This window comes from Cherax quadricarinatus, chromosome 4 (assembly GCF_038502225.1).
Source record: "Cherax quadricarinatus isolate ZL_2023a chromosome 4, ASM3850222v1, whole genome shotgun sequence".
NCBI classification, from domain to species: Eukaryota; Metazoa; Arthropoda; class Malacostraca; order Decapoda; family Parastacidae; genus Cherax; species Cherax quadricarinatus.
Window position 1 is genome coordinate 69,082,387 of NC_091295.1, and position 15,997 is coordinate 69,098,383.

The 15,997-nt window shown below is 38.6% G+C and overlaps 1 protein-coding gene and 1 long non-coding RNA gene across 8 annotated transcripts in view; one reads left to right on the top strand and one right to left on the bottom strand.

Annotated features, from left to right (window-relative positions):
• The window catches only part of LOC138854393 (uncharacterized), a 35,867-nt gene that overhangs the window by 17,689 nt on the left and 2,181 nt on the right, over nucleotides 1-15,997 (top strand). The gene's annotated exons all lie outside the window — the stretch shown is intronic.
• Nucleotides 301-15,997, bottom strand: part of LOC128684268 (uncharacterized) — a 38,666-nt gene continuing 22,969 nt past the window's right edge. For 2 of the 6 annotated variants that reach the window (XM_070097289.1, XM_070097300.1), the window contains 2 exons: nucleotides 3,112-4,257; nucleotides 301-890 (listed from right to left, as the gene is read on the bottom strand). In XM_070097289.1, the coding sequence (XP_069953390.1) occupies nucleotides 329-890; nucleotides 3,112-3,491 (942 nt within the window). In that variant the 5' untranslated portion in view covers nucleotides 3,492-4,257 and the 3' untranslated portion in view covers nucleotides 301-328. Of the gene's footprint in view, nucleotides 1,611-3,111; nucleotides 4,258-6,711; nucleotides 8,106-15,997 lie in introns of those variants that run through there. The other 4 variants (XM_070097317.1, XM_070097321.1, XM_070097308.1 and 1 more) reach the window with 3 other exon arrangements.

The following is a 15,997-nucleotide window of genomic DNA, read 5'->3' on the forward strand; positions in this document are numbered from 1 at the left end:
TTACAGGCTATCTCCCCCAACCAGCGAACCAGGTTGCTAAGAGTTGATGATGGGGCCCCGTCGTTCAACTAGTGACCAGGTTCTAGCCAATAAGAAGATGGTTTTGGCAATCGCAGAGGTTATGTGGGTACCGCTCTCCTGTCTGCCCTTGTCATTCCCATTCTAGAGCTGGTTGAAGCACGGTCTGCTATCTTGTGGCTTCTATTTCTGCTTTGCTTACCGTGGAGTGCACTATACTTATCACTGTACATAGTGTACATATTGCTGTTCTAAATTGGTGAAGGATAATATAAATCTAAACTTTTTCTACTGTGTTTATTTGCTCCCATTACACCTGGGGTAACAGGCCATTTGGAATCCTGGGTTGTAATAGCAATGAACTCTGATAGTTGTCATGATGAACTCTTAGGTTCAACAGCTGTAGCCCAGCAAAAGAATAATGAAGAGTTTTATACCCACTCATCTCTTGAACAACAACCCCCAATTCCTTCAGATATGATTTAACACATAATAAACCTGCAACTGGAAAATTATGCTGAATGCAAAATTCAATGTAAGCTAACAGCAAATCTTTATACAAAACATCATCACTTTCATGTCCAGTTACATGCAGTTGGGCTTTAAAAAATGCTTCAAATGATTGTTTATCACCACCCTCCTGCCACAGTTGGGTCAGTGTTTTATGTTTAGATGGTCTAGCTAATTGATTAAATGAATGCAACTTTAAATGACGTAACTCAAACAATTTTTTCTCAGTCTTTGTCTCTTGTGATCCTTTAATTTTCATTTGAGAAGATAGCTGGGATTGGGCTTGAGTCTTCATGTTGGGGGATCTGTTTTTATCCATGTAAGAAAATGTCTGGGACTGGTGTTCAGCAGCTGTTGAGAGACTATCAGTAATTATTACATTTGATTCTGATTCCTGGGGTTCATCAGATTGTATGACTAAACCATAAAATTTATAAATATTTTTATAATCTTCCTTTATGACAACTCCCAAAAACCAGAGGTGAAACACTATGGACACCATCATGGCAGCAGGAAATTTTTTAATGTGGCAGAATTTTGAATAAGCTGAGAGAAGATCCTTCCGGGTCACTTGATCGCATAAATTGGTAGTGATAATCAAATGCTTCAAGCAAAAGGTCTCGAAAGACTCTCGCCCAAACTACTTCCATGAAAAAGTTGGTAAAACTGATCTCAAAGAATTATCTTTGTGTGAATTAACAATCTGATTACTCCCCCTTTCAGCTGGCTTTACCTTTGACAACTGCACAAGCTGATGTACACTGCATGAATTTAGAGCATCTTTCTTTAATATAGCAAGAATATCTGGACTATAGTTCGCTGTGATGTCTGAAATGATACTATGTAAAAGCCTTTCAGTTAAATCGAAACCCAGATATGCAAGGTGACAAATGATGTTCTTGTACTCTGAGGCATATAATTTTTCCCTCTTACAAAATATTAAATATTCTTTGTAAAAATCCATAAAATTAATTTGGTCCATCTTGTTTCCAGTGACTATCAGATGTTTAGAAAAGAAGCTCTCAAATGACTTTCATCCATCATAGGTTGAAGGAAAGGCTTTCACACAGCTGTGGTACAGGCTGGAAAAATTATACAATTATTTTTTTAATGTACAATATTGTAAGTAAATCTGCAGTACGTACTTAAAAAAAAATTAAACATCACTAAAAATGACCCACATTGAAAAATTACTGAATTTCAATTTTCCTAGGACTAAGATAAATGATGCCTTTATATTGGTATCTGAATTATGCTGAATTTTTCCATAACATGCATTAAACTTATGTTGAAAATAATAAATATCATTTGAAAATATAAGTAACTGATTTGCTAAACAGACATTATAAAATATGCAGCATCTCCAAACACACTTACGTTGACAACCTTCATTATTGTAGGTAAATGGTTCAGATTATTATTATAATCATGGGGAAGTACTAAACCCATAGGATTATACAGCACCTGTGAGGGGAAGGGGATGGAAAGTATTCAGGCTTAATTCAGGGAACTGGAGCACAGATCCAACTGCCAAGATCAAGAACCCCTCACCAGCATCAAAGAACCTCCCTTGAAAGGCTAAATGGTTCAGAGAACCAACAAGTTGATAATTTAGACACATGTGCAACATTGGGTATCCTCGTTGAGGAAACATTTTGCCACAGTGGCTTCGTCAGTCCATACAAAGAAGAATGGTGAAGAACAGGAGTTTGAGGTAATCAGTCCCTCAGCCTTGAGTCGATGTAATCAGTCATCAATCTTGAAAAGAACACAACATATGTGTGAAGAAGTGGCTTATATACTAGAGACAGGCGAGGTGAAGCAGTCGTAGGTGGTATCACATTTGACAAATCCAAATGTGAAAGTAGGTCATGCCTAAAGGTTAGGCAAGTGAAGAAGTCCCTATATTAAGAGCCCAAGATGTTGCCGTGTCTGAGAGGAATGTGGATAAATGGTTCAGAGAACTGACAAGTTGATAAATTAGACACTTTTTCATGCAAATGCTGTGTTCTTTTCAAGATTGATGGAGCGATTACATTGACTCAAGGCTGAGTGATTGATTACCTAAAATTCCTCCTGTTCTTCACCATTCTCCTTTGTATGGACTGATGAAGCCTCTGTGTGGCGAAATGTTTCCTCAATAAAGATACCCAAGTGTTGCACATGTGTCTTAATTTATCAACCTTCATTATTATCCTGTTTTGGATAACTGAAATTGATCTCTCCTCCCCACCACACGCATGCAAGCACTCAGTCAGACAGTTCACAACAGACATATTGCTCTATGCTGCCTATAAATTCATAAGAAGGAACAGAAAGAAAGATCTGTGTGCAGAAACATTAACGGTAAGGTTAGTAATCAGTTTCAGTTTAGAAGTTGTGTGCCAAGCAAACAAGAAAATGGGCAGCTCTTAAATGGCTTGTGAATAATCAAAGCTATCCATGAAATATCTTTCAGTACACCTGTTGTAAAATCAAATCACCATATTCAGCAGCATGCAAATTCCAGCATTCAATTATGCATGTACTACACTGTACTGTACCTACAATTCAATATATCAGATAATCCAAAAAAAATCTTACCTTCTTGTTAGCATATCCTGAGGTTGAATTTTAGTCTTCAAATTTGAATAAGTTGGATAACTGTCTGACAGTGATAAGGATAAAATACCCATCCAAGAATACTCTTTTAATTCTTGCAAGGTTGGGAATGTCAGCTGCAATGGATCCTTCTCTGGAACTGGAGAAGACACATGCACTATCCTTGTTGTGACTGTTAAATCTTCCTCGAACATCCTTTTTGACCCACATGTTACAGTCTCCAGTGAATCATCCACCTCAGACTTTGGCTGGGTAGGTAGTACTTCCATCTCTAATGGATCTCCTGACATCAGTGGCGGCACAATTATCATATTCTCTGGTGTATCATCCTCCGACATCAGATTGAGTGAAGATGGTACCATTCCTAATGGATCACTGTGACACTAGCTTGGGCAAAGATGAGTCTGTCTCTATTTGCTCATTTTGTTTAATAAGCTGGGGCAGAGATTTATCTGTCTCTAAAGGATCATCCTGAGATACCAGTTGGGACACAGATGTTTCCAGCTGTAATGGAAAATCTTGTTTCATAAACTAGTACAGAGATTTTGCTGTCTCTAAAGGATCATCATAATATACCAGCTGGTACACAGATTTTTCCAGCTCTAATGGATTATCTTGTTTAATAAACTCTGGCAGAGATTTCTCTGTCTCTAAAGGATCATCATCCTGAGATACCAGCTGAGACACAGATGTTTTCAGCTCTAATTTATTGTCCTCAGACTCCAGAATAGGCACAGCATCATTTATCACATGTAAATGCTTGTTTACCACCATCTGAGTCCCAGTTATTTTTAAACTCAAAGGATCTTTCTCAAACACCAACAAGGAATCAACTACTTTCAAGTCCAGTGGATCTTCACTGTCTGACTCGAGCAGTGTTGACGAGGTCTCCGACACTCGTGAGTTCTTTTTTGATATCAAAATAGGATCCTCCTCTGGAAATGAAATAAATGGAACAGGTCCCATCTCTGCTGAATCTTCCACCTTCCCATACCTCCCAAGGGAGGCAACGTCTGTGGGACTCTGCGGTACTCTTTCCATGAATGTCTTGACGTACTTTAATGGTCTAATTTGGTTCTCCTGTCTTGATGTTTTAGACCTTAAGGTTCTGATTTTGCCACAATCCATCTGGAAATAGTAAGACATATTTAATATTTGCTACAATTCATTTACTACATTAATTAAAAAGTTATACAGCATCTCCTAGTACTATGACTGAAGTTTAGCAAATATGAAATTGAAATAAAAATACAATTTAAATTACAGTGGCACACATTATTATAGAATGAGACTACTGTTTATACCTCATAAAATCATAACACTATTGCAAACAAACCACAGAACAGGTGGGGTTCAAACCCCACCCATTCCATGTTTTTTTTGTTTTTTACTATTTATAACTTTTCTTTTTATATATATTTGATACATCTTTGAATTGGCCTGTTTCCTATATTGGTTCCTAGTCCTTTCTACATTTTTCATAGCTATCAACCACCTTCCATTAAACCCTTCATTAATATTTCTGCTTTCACCCATTTTCTAATACACTGTAATGGAAGTCTCATTAATATTACAGAATTCTTTATATAAACTCTCTGATAAAGCTCCTCTGTATACTACATTTTTTGTAAATTGAACAGTGTATGCACTGTTCAATTTTGGATGTACTTTTCAACTTTACAGTGGACCCCCAGTTTTCAGCCAGTGCAGAAATCATACAATTCAGATATCAAGCACTTTTTTCAGCGAAATTTCCCCCCGGATTTCGTACATCCCCTCGGAAATCATTGGTACCAGACACGTGCGCCTGGGGCAGTTGTACATTCGTGACTCACTCTTGGGCATGTTAAATGTCTTATTTTAGGTTAATATAAACATTTTCATTAATCCATCTATGATATTTTCTTCAAAATTATGTAAGAAACATGTTACATAGCATATAAACATGCAATGTTCATATGCGGTGGAGGGTAAACATCGTTTTCTCTGGTCCAGCGTTAGAGAAAGCTGTACGAACCTGCTTTGGCCCAGTAACCACCCTTAATACATAAGCTTTTGTTTATAATTCTCAGCATGAATTATTCATTACTTCTCCCTTTGTTTATGGCATCTAAAGGTAGTTTTTAGAAATTATTAAACTTGGTGAACATGGTATGTTGATGGTAATAGTATGGCTGTAGGCTGCAGTGTATGTAGCCAGTAGGTATACACTGGGAAGTTGTCTGCCTGGGACTACAAATAAATACTACTCACCAACAAGAGTCTTCAATAAAGGTATGTAATGTTCATTTATCATTAAAATTAGTTATTTATATTTATTTCTCGTTGTTTTCTATATGTAAAACTAAAGTTATTCTCTATAAAATGCATTTTTTGTTAATGTTTTTTGGGTGTCTGAAACGGATTAATTGGATTTACATCATTTCTTATGGGAAGTATTACTTCAGTTTTCAGCCATTTCAGATTTCAACCAATCCTCTGGAATGGATTAATTATGAAAACCAGGGGTCTACTGCATTTACAGATGCAACAGAAAAAACAGGCAACAAAGGGGGTTGGCCTGTATGTCAGAGAGTCGCTCATTTGTTTGGAACACCAAAAATGATGTAGTTGAAGTTTTGGCAGTAAAGATTGAAGACCAAAGCCTTGTAATTGTAGTTGTATACAAGCCTCCTGATGCAACTTCCCAACAATTCAAGGAACAGCTTTTGAAAACTGACAACTGTCTGCAAAATCTCCCAACTCTTGCTCCAAACATCTTGCTGCTGGGTGATTTCAACTTAAGACACTTAAAATGGAGAAGTGTAGCAAATAATTTTTAGCAGAGATAGCCCCAGGAGGCAGCTCAGATGAAAATTCACACACTCAAAACCATACTATGCAAGGTATTACGGTACAGCCTCTCCTCACTTAGTGACGTACTCGTTTACCGAAGCCTAGGACTTACGAAGGGCTCTCTGACCAGTATTCATACTGTAGACAGCCATTTCTGTCTGCTAGTTTCATATTCTGTGGCACTCCGGTGCTGCCCTCTCTAGGCCTGCCCAGGTCGGTGGGACGCTGGTTCCACTCTCTCTCGCTTCACGGCCTACCCTCTCGGGTTCAACTGCTCCCCTCCACGGACTGGCTATCGGTCATTCCCTCACTTTGCCCATTGTGTACTCACTCCATTCCAATTAAATCCAAAATAGTCCACAGCCGTATCTTTGCTACCTACGCTACCTCCTTCGGCACTAAACCACTGTTCGACAGAACGAACAGCAATAACAATGCCTATATAATGTTTATAAGAGCTGATTTCCTCTATTATGTTTATTTCAATATACGTATAGCATACTACTGTATAAACATTTGAAAATATACCAGAAATTTTATAAATGGTGCAAAGGTGACATTAAAACAATAGCAAAGATGGTTGACACAAATCTACTACCATTATAATAAGCTCTTCACTTAGCAACGAATTCTTTTAATGACCTGGTCTTAGGAAAGGAACTCCATCGTTAAGCGAGGAGAGGCTGTATTATGTATCTTTCTCGCCTGTATTCCAAGGAGTACTGGTCAAGGGACTTTGATCATTACCAGTAATTGAGGTGCATTTTTGTACTTATATGAGCAGTGAAAGTTATTTGTATATTCTCCAGGTCTGCAATTTCGCCTGACCTGACAAGGGCCGTTAGTGTACAGCAATATTCCAGCCTAGAAAGAACAAGAAATTAGAAGAAAATCATCATTGGTTTGGCATCCCTATGTTAAGTAATAATAACAATAATAATATAATATCTTTAGTTACTACAAGTACATGTACAAGGTATACAGGCCTAGCTGATATCAATGACATACTACAATATAGAAAGCCCCTTGTTATGTAGAGCATTTCAGGCAAATTAGGTTAGTTTTGTCTCAGGATGCTACTTACACTAGTCGACCAAACCCAGGTACCCCTTTTACTGATGGGTGAACATGGACAACTGGTGTAAGGAAACACATCCGATGTTTCCACCCCTTCGCCAGGCATCAATAAGGTACGAGTTCATTCAGATTTTTATCCCCGGAGGGTTAGCCACCTAGGACAACCCAAGAAAGTCAGTGCGTCATCAAGGACTGTCCGTCTTATTTCCATTGTGGTCCTCAATCTTGTCCCCAGGATGCGACCTACATTAGTTGACTAACACCCAGGTACCTATTTGCTGCTAGGTGAACAGGACAAGGTGTAAGGAAACGCATTGAAATGTTTCCACCCTGCTGGGAATCAAATCCGGACCCTCACCGTGTGAAGCGAGAGCTAGGATAACCCAAAAAACTCAAAATGACTTATTTCCATTCGGGTTATATATGGGGTTATATACTGCTTGGAAAACTGAAGGCATTCAGGTTTGTGCCAAGAGAGGGGAATATAAGTGGAGTTGTTGGGAATCGAGAGCCTCTTACCACCCAGGTACCTACCTTCCTTAAGAGGCCAGATAATCTAAGATGATCCAATTAGTCAGAGACTTATTTCCGTTGGGGTCGCTAAGGACTATAAAATTTCAAGTCGTTTCCCCTTTCATAATCTGAGGCAACTTAATCCAGCAGATGTTGAAAATTCTGTAACGATTTAATATAAGCAGTTTTACTTTTTTATTTTCACCTCATTATCTCTATATAGTGCTGTATGACCCTTGTAGGTTTAGCGCATCTTATACACAGGGCATCCTGATCTATATATACCATTTTTGCCCACTCATGGCCAGAATAAACCTTGCAATCTTATTTTTAAAAATTCTGCCATTTAGATACACAATTAAAAGCAGAAATACTTGACTGAAAGTAGAAATCGTGTAAAAAAATTAAAAAAAAAAAAAAAAAAAAACTGTTGATTGAAGATTATTCTGATGCTTTATCAGGGTCACTGACATCATAAGACGTAAGAAGCCCGACTACCCGACATTCCGGGAAAATTTGTTGCCTGAAGCTGGACCATGAAAGAAAAGGAACAAAGTTCCTTTGTAAATAGAATATTCAACAGTTCTCACAAAATTAATAAAGAAAGCCAAACAACTGTACTACTCCAGCAGATTCACTGACACAAGAGGAGATATAAAAAAGACCTGGAAAACACTTTCCCAGATTCTGGGGACCCACAAACTGAAAAAAAAACAAGAATATTGTTCTAACTAAACCTCATGAAACACCACTGCATCCCACTGATACAGCTAACAAGATAAACGACTTCTTCTCAAACATAGGATCTAATCTCGCCAGTAAAATCCCACGTACCAATGCCCGTGCCGGGGACTACCTAGATGGAAATTTCCCAAATTCCTTCTGTCTTGTACCAACTGAGCCCACGGAAGTCACCACGATCATAAAGTCACTTTAAAAATAACTCTGGGAATCTGTCTCATGTCCCACCATTACTGTACAAGCGAGCGGCCCATGTCCTTTCGCATGCTATTACATTACTTTTTAACAAGTCACTAGAAACTAGCACTTTCCCGACACTACTCAAGACAGCAAGGGTTACACCAATACATAAAGGTGGTGACCCTACAGATGTAAACAACTATAGACCAATATCAAACTTACCATTGCTATCCAAAATCTTCGAGAAACTCGTGCACAGGAGACTATATTCATTAATAACGTCACAAAACATACTGCCAATTTGGATTCAGGAAAAATAAAAGCACTAATGATGCAATTATAAAAATGCTAGACCTGCTTTACAAAGCATTGGAAAATAAGGAATATCCGCTAGGAATTTTTATTGACCTAAGAAAAGCGTTTGACACAGTAGACCACGACATCCTACTCCACAAACTTGACCATTATCGTATAAGAGGCCATGCGCTTGCATGTTTTATCCTACCTTTCTAATAGGTATCAGTATGTCACCATTAAAGACACAGCATCAACAACACGGCCACTTGATACTGGAGTTCCGCAGGGAAGTGTCCTTGGTCCCCTGCTCTTCCTCATATACATCAATGATCTTCCAAACATATCCCAACACCTGAAACCCATTCTCTTTGCTGACGACACGACTTATGTCATCTCTCACCCTAATCTTGCCACCCTCAACACCATTGTTAACGAGGAGCTGCTCAAAATATCGACTTGGATGACAGCCAATAAACTTACACTTAACACTGGCAAAACCTACTATATTATGTTCAAATTCAAATTCAAAGTTTATTCTCTATAAGGATTACAATGCTGAGTTTACAGAAATTTGGTTATTGTTTGGTTTACATGTAGTAAAATTGTGATTACAGAGTGTACCACTAGAACGCTTAGCATGGCTAGGCATTTCGGGCATACTTAGTTTTATTCTTAATAGTAAAATATTACAAATTATGAGGTAAGTTGGTATTATGGCTAAGTGACTAAATACTAGTTTGTGAGTTTAGCAATATGAATGCTTTTGTTTTGGCACAGTACATAGTTTCAGTATTGGAGTATCACAGGATTCATTATTTTAAGACTGAGATTAATATTTCTGTTTATGGTCAAATGAGTGAGTGAGTGAGTGTAAGTGTGAACCACCAGGTGGTATTCGTGTAGTTAGTTGACGGGGTGTATCAGGGAGATAAGATGTTTTCTAATGGTAGTTTTGAAGGTGATGAATGTGTCTGCAGTTCTAGAGTTCTCAGGTAGGGTATTCCAGATTTTAGGGCCTTTGACATACATTGAATTTTTGTAAAGGTTTAGTCGGACACGGGGAATGTCGTAGAGATGTTTGTGTTTGGTGTTATGCCTGTGGGTTCTGTCACAACTATCAAGAAAGCATTTTAGGTCAAGGTTGATATTAGAGTTTAAGGCCCTGTAGATGTAGATTGCACAGTAGTAAGTGTGGATGTACTGAACTGGGAGTAAGTTTAGATCTATGAAGAGTGGGGGGGTGTGTTACCAGGGATGGGATTTAGTGATTATTCTTACTGCAGCTTTTTGTTGGGTTATTATTGGCTTTAGGTGTGTTGCTGCAGTTGATCCCCAAGCACAAATAGCATAGGTGAGGTATGGATAAATAAGTGAGTGGTATAGTGTGAGAAGGGCATTTTGCGGCACGTAGTATCGCATCTTGGAGAGGATCCCAACCGTTTTGGATACTTTTTTGGCTATATGCTGGATATGGGTGCTGAAATTCAGGTTGTTGTCAAGGTATAAGCCTAGGAATTTTCCCCCATTATTTCTGGTAATTAGAGTGTTGTCAATCTTAATGTTAATTTGTGCATCTCCTGCTCTGCTACCAAACATAATATAGTAGGTTTTGTCAGTGTTAAGCGTAAGTTTATTGGCTGTCATCCAAGTCGATATTTTAATCAGCTCCTCATTCACAATGGTGTTGAGGGTGGCAAGATTAGGGTGAGAGATGACATAAGTCGTGTCATCAGCAAAGAGAATGGGTTTCAGGTGTTGGGATACGTTTGGAAGGTCATTGATGTATATGAGGAAGAGCAGGGGACCAAGGACACTTCCCTGCGGAACTCCAGTATCAAGTGGCCGTGTTGCTGATGCTGTGTCTTTAATGGTGACGTACTGATACCTATTAGTAATGTAAGATTTGAAATAAACAAGTGCATGGCCTCTTATACCGTAGTGATCAAGTTTGTGGAGTAGGATGTCGTGGTCTACTGTGTCAAAAGCTTTTCTTAGGTCAATAAAAATTCCTAGTGGATATTCCTTATTTTCCAATGCTGAGTAAAGCAGATCTAGCATTTTTATGATTGCATCATTAGTGCTTTTATTTTTCCTGAATCCAAACTGGCAGGGGTTGAGTATGTTTTGAGCCGTTATAAATGAATACAGTCTCCTGTGCACGAGTTTCTCAAAGATTTTGGATAGCAATGGTAAGTTAGATATTGGCCTATAGTTGTTTAAGTCTGTAGGGTCACCACCTTTATGTATTGGTGTAACCCTTGGCATCTTGAGTAGTTTCGGGAAGGTGCTAGTCTCTATTGACTTGTTAAAAAGTAATGAAATAGCATGCGAAAGGACATGGGCCGCTCGCTTGTACAGTAATGGTGGGACATGAGACAGATTCCCCGAGTTATTTTTAAGTGACTATGATCTCAATGACTTCCGTGGGCTCAGTTGGTGCAAGATAGAAGGAATTAGGGAAATTTCCATCTAGGTAGTCCCCGGCATGGGCATTGGTATGTGGGATTTTACTGGCAAGATTAGATCCTATGTTTGAGAAGTCGTTTATCTTGTTAGCTGTGTCAGTGGGATGTAGTGGTGTTTCATTAGGTTTAGTTAGGACAATATTCTTGGTTTTTCTCAGTTTGTGGGTCCCTAGAATCTGAGAGAGTGTTTTCCAGGTCTTTTTTATATCTCCTCTAGTGTCTGTGAATCTACTGGAGTAGTATAGTTGTTTGGCTTTTTTTTATCACTTCGGTGAGAGCTGATGAATAGTGTTTAAGAGTATCTTTGTGTATTAAGCCCTGTCTATATTGCTTTTCATATTGGTGTTTCTTGTCAATGGATTTCAGAATGGTGCTGGTTAGCCATGGGCAACCAAGCCGTTTGTTTGTGACCTGTTTTGTTTTTATAGGACAATGTTTGTTGTATAGTCTAAGTAATTTGTTAAGAAAAATGTCTGTCCAGTCATCAATACCATTGGCCTTGGAGAATTCTGTAGGCCAATCAACAGTCTCTAGGTCAGCTGTGAACTTCCTTACTGAGGCCTCGTCATGGAGTCTAAATGAGACTTTGCTGTATTCAAGTGGTGGTTTACTAATGTTTGTCAGGAGGAAGGTAGGGTAGTGGTCTGTAGTGCTATCTGTGATTATCCCTGATTTAAGGGGGGCTAGTATATTGGTCCATATGTGGTCTATTATGGTTGCACTTGTTTCAGTGAGCCTGGTTGGTTTAGTTATTGTTGGTATGAGAAGTGTGTTGTTCATATTGTTGATGAAATCAGTTACAGGCTGATCATCTAGTAAGCCAAGGTTGATGTTGAAGTCTCCAGCTAAGAGAAGGTGGTGCTTATTCATTTGTCTGTTTGTTATTAGTGACTTTAATTTCTCACTGAAATTTGGGATGTTTGTGTGAGGTATCCGGTAAATGGCACCGATTGTTATAGGCGTCTTAAGGTTTTTCACAGTAAAATTAGCAAAAATGTATTCCCCATATTCATCACTAAAGCAAGTGGTGCTAAGACAAGATTATTGGTTAGAGTAATAGATTGCAATACCACCCCCAACTTGGTTTGTTCTGCAGTTGTGAATTGCTGTGTATCCTGGTAGAGGGTAGATATCTATTGTGTCCTGCTTAAGCCAGGTCTCAGTAAGAATAATGCAGGAGAAGGGTGTCTTTAGTGATTCAAGGAGTGCTAGGAGGTCATCATAGTGTTTTCTTAAGGACCTGATGTTGTAGTTAAGTACTGATAGACTTTTAGCATTGTTTAGATAGTGGTGGCTTGTGATGCTGTGTAATAAAGGCAGTTACTTTCCAATAGGTTTTGATTGGGTGTCAGATTATGGAGGTTTAGATCAGGGTCAACGTGATCAATCATCTTCTAGGTTTAAATTATGGTTATTTATATCCTGAGTTGTGTGTTGAGTTCTACTACTGATATCTGTAGTGGTAGGAAGTTTGGACAAGTATATAGCTCGAGTATTTTGGCCATGTAGGGTATAGTCACTACTACACATAATGAAGTTGATGTTGTCTATGTGTTGTGCTGGAATGAACTAAAGTACAACTATGTATAAACTAGTAATATAAAAATACAAATTAAAAATAGAACAAGACTCTCACTTGTAATTGCACTAAGGTCTAATAATGACTTTTGTGGAGTCTATGTTTTGAGCTAGAGTGAGCTAAAGTACAATAGGTTTAATCTAATAATATAAAAGTACAAATTAAAAATAGCACTAGTCTCTCACTAGTAATTGCACTATGGTCTAATATAGTGAATTTGGTATTGACTATGTCTTGAGGTAGAATGAGCTATGGTACAACTGAATTTAATCTAATAATATAAAAATACAAATTAAAAATAGCACCAGTCTCTCACTAGTAATTGCACTATGGTCTAATATAGTGAATTTGGTATTGACTATGTATTGAGCTAGAAAGAGCTATAGTACAACTAGGTTTAGTCTAATAGTATAAAAATACAAATTACAAATAGCACCAGTCTCTCACTAGTAATTGCACCATGGTCTAGTATAGTGAATTTGGTATTGACTATGTATTGAGCTAGAATGAGCTAGAGTAAAACTGTGATTAATCTAATAATATAATAAAGGAACAAGACTCTCAATTGTAATTGCACTAAGGTCTTATATAAGTTGTTTACAAGAATTAGAGTATAATTAGATTTAAATTGACAGGATAAAATACACAAATTAAGGTAGCAAAATAATAAAAAAAAAAAAATGATAAAAATAAAAATGGCAATGACTTGGTTATAATATGCTAGTAAGATGGTAGACAGGATGATATAAAAGTTGTAGTTGAAAATACTAGGTTAAAAAAAGTATGGAATAAAAATGGTCAATAAAAGAAGTTTACAATAAGTTTGATCAATATAGTTTAAAGTATAATTGGGCAATAATAGGGATTTCGAATAAAATTGGGCAGAGTAGGTGTTGCACAACTTAACATTAAGATCAACAACACACTAATTACCAGACATAATGAGGGCAAATTCCTTGGCCTATACCTCGACAACAACCTAAATTTCAGCACCCATATCCAACACATAACCAAAAGTATCCAAAACAGTGGGGATCCTCTCCAAGATACGATACTACGTACCGCAAACTGCCCTTCTCACACTATACCATTCACTTATATATCCATACCTCACCTATGCTATCTGTGCTTGGGGTTCAACTGCAGCAACACACCTAAAGCCAATAATAACCCAACAAAAAGCTGCAGTAAGAATAATCACTAAATCCCATCCCTGGCAACCCCCCCCCCCCCCACTCTTCATAGATCTAAACTTACTCCCTGTTCAGAACATCCACATTTACTACTGTGCAATCTATATCTACAGGACCTTAAATTCCAATATTAACCTTGACCTAAAACGCTTTCTTGACAGTTGTGACAGGATCCACAGGCATAACACCAGACACAAACATCTCTATGACATTCCCTGTGTTCGACTAAACCTTTACAAAAATTCAATGTATTTCAAAGGACCTAAAATCTTGAACACCCTACCTGAAAACTCTAGAACTGCAGACACATTCATCACTTTCAAAACTACAGTTTGAAAACATCTTATCTCCCTGATCCACCCCGACAACTAACTACATGATAACCACCTGGTGGTTCAAAATTACACTCACTCACCCACTGACTATAAACCCAGAAATACTAATCTTAATCTTAAAATAATAAATCCTAACTAGCCATAAGTTTGCCTATGATACTCAAATATGGACACCTCGTATTGTGCCATAACAAAAGCATTCACATTGCTGTTATTATTATTATTATTATAATCAAGGAGGAAGCGCTAAACCCGGAGGATTATACAGCACCTGGGGGGGGATGTGGAAGGCATTCAGGTTTAATTCGGGGAACTGGAGCACAGATCCAATTCCCTAAATCAAGAGCCCCTCACCAACATCAAGGAACCTTCCTTGAGGGGATTCACATTGCTAAACTCACAAATTATGATGTAGTCAATTAGCCTTAATACTATAATCTGTAAGGATTTAATGTTAAGAATTAATCTGTCTGCTGGAAATGCCTGGCCATGCTAGGTGTCCTAGTGGCCCCCTCTGTAATTAGTATTTTATAACATGTAAACCACAAAATACCCAAAACCTGTAAACCCCACATTGTAACCATTATTACCTGGAGTTTACCTGGAGAGAGTTTCGGGGGTCAACGCCCCCGCGGCCCGGTCTGTGACCAGGCCTCCTGGTGGATCAGCGCCTGATCAACCAGGCTGTTGCTGCTGGCTGCACGCAAACCAACGTACGAGCCACAGCCCGGCTGATCAGGAACTGACTTTAGGTGCTTGTCCAGTGCGAGCTTGAAGACTGCCAGGGGTCTGTTGGTAATCCCCCTTATGTGTGCTGGGAGGCAGTTGAACAGTCTCGGGCCCCTGACACTTATTGTATGGTCTCTTAACGTGCTAGTGACACCCCTGCTTTTCATTGGGGGGATGGTGCATCGTCTGCCAAGTCTTTTGCTTTCGTAGTGAGTGATTTTCATGTGCAAGTTCGGTACTAGTCCCTCTAGGATTTTCCAGGTGTATATAATCATGTATCTCTCCCTCCTGCGTTCCAGGGAATACAGGTTTAGAAACCTCAAGCGCTCCCAGTAATTGAGGTGTTTTATCTCCGTTATGTGCGCCGTGAAAGTCCTCTGTACATTTTCAAGGTCGGCAATTTCACCTGCCTTGAAAGGTGCTGTTAGAGTGCAGCAATATTCCAGCCTAGATAGAACAAGTGACCTGAAGAGTGTCATCATGGGCTTGGCCTCCCTAGTTTTGAAGGTTCTCATTATCCATCCTGTCATTTTTCTAGCAGATGCGATTGATACAATGTTATGGTCCTTGAAGGTGAGATCCTCCGACATAATCACTCCCAGGTCTTTGACGTTGGTGTTTCGCTCTATTTTGTGGCCAGAATTTGTTTTGTACTCTGATGAAGATTTAATTTCCTCATGTTTACCATATCTGAGTAATTGAAATTTCTCATCGTTGAACTTCATATTGTTTTCTGCAGCCCACTGAAAGATTTGGTTGATGTCCGCCTGGAGCCTTGCAGTGTCTGCAATGGAAGACACTGTCATGCAGATTCGGGTGTCATCTGCAAAGGAAGACACGGTGCTGTGGCTGACATCCTTGTCTATGTCGGATATGAGGATGAGGAACAAGATGGGAGCTAGTACTGTGCCTTGTGGAACAGAG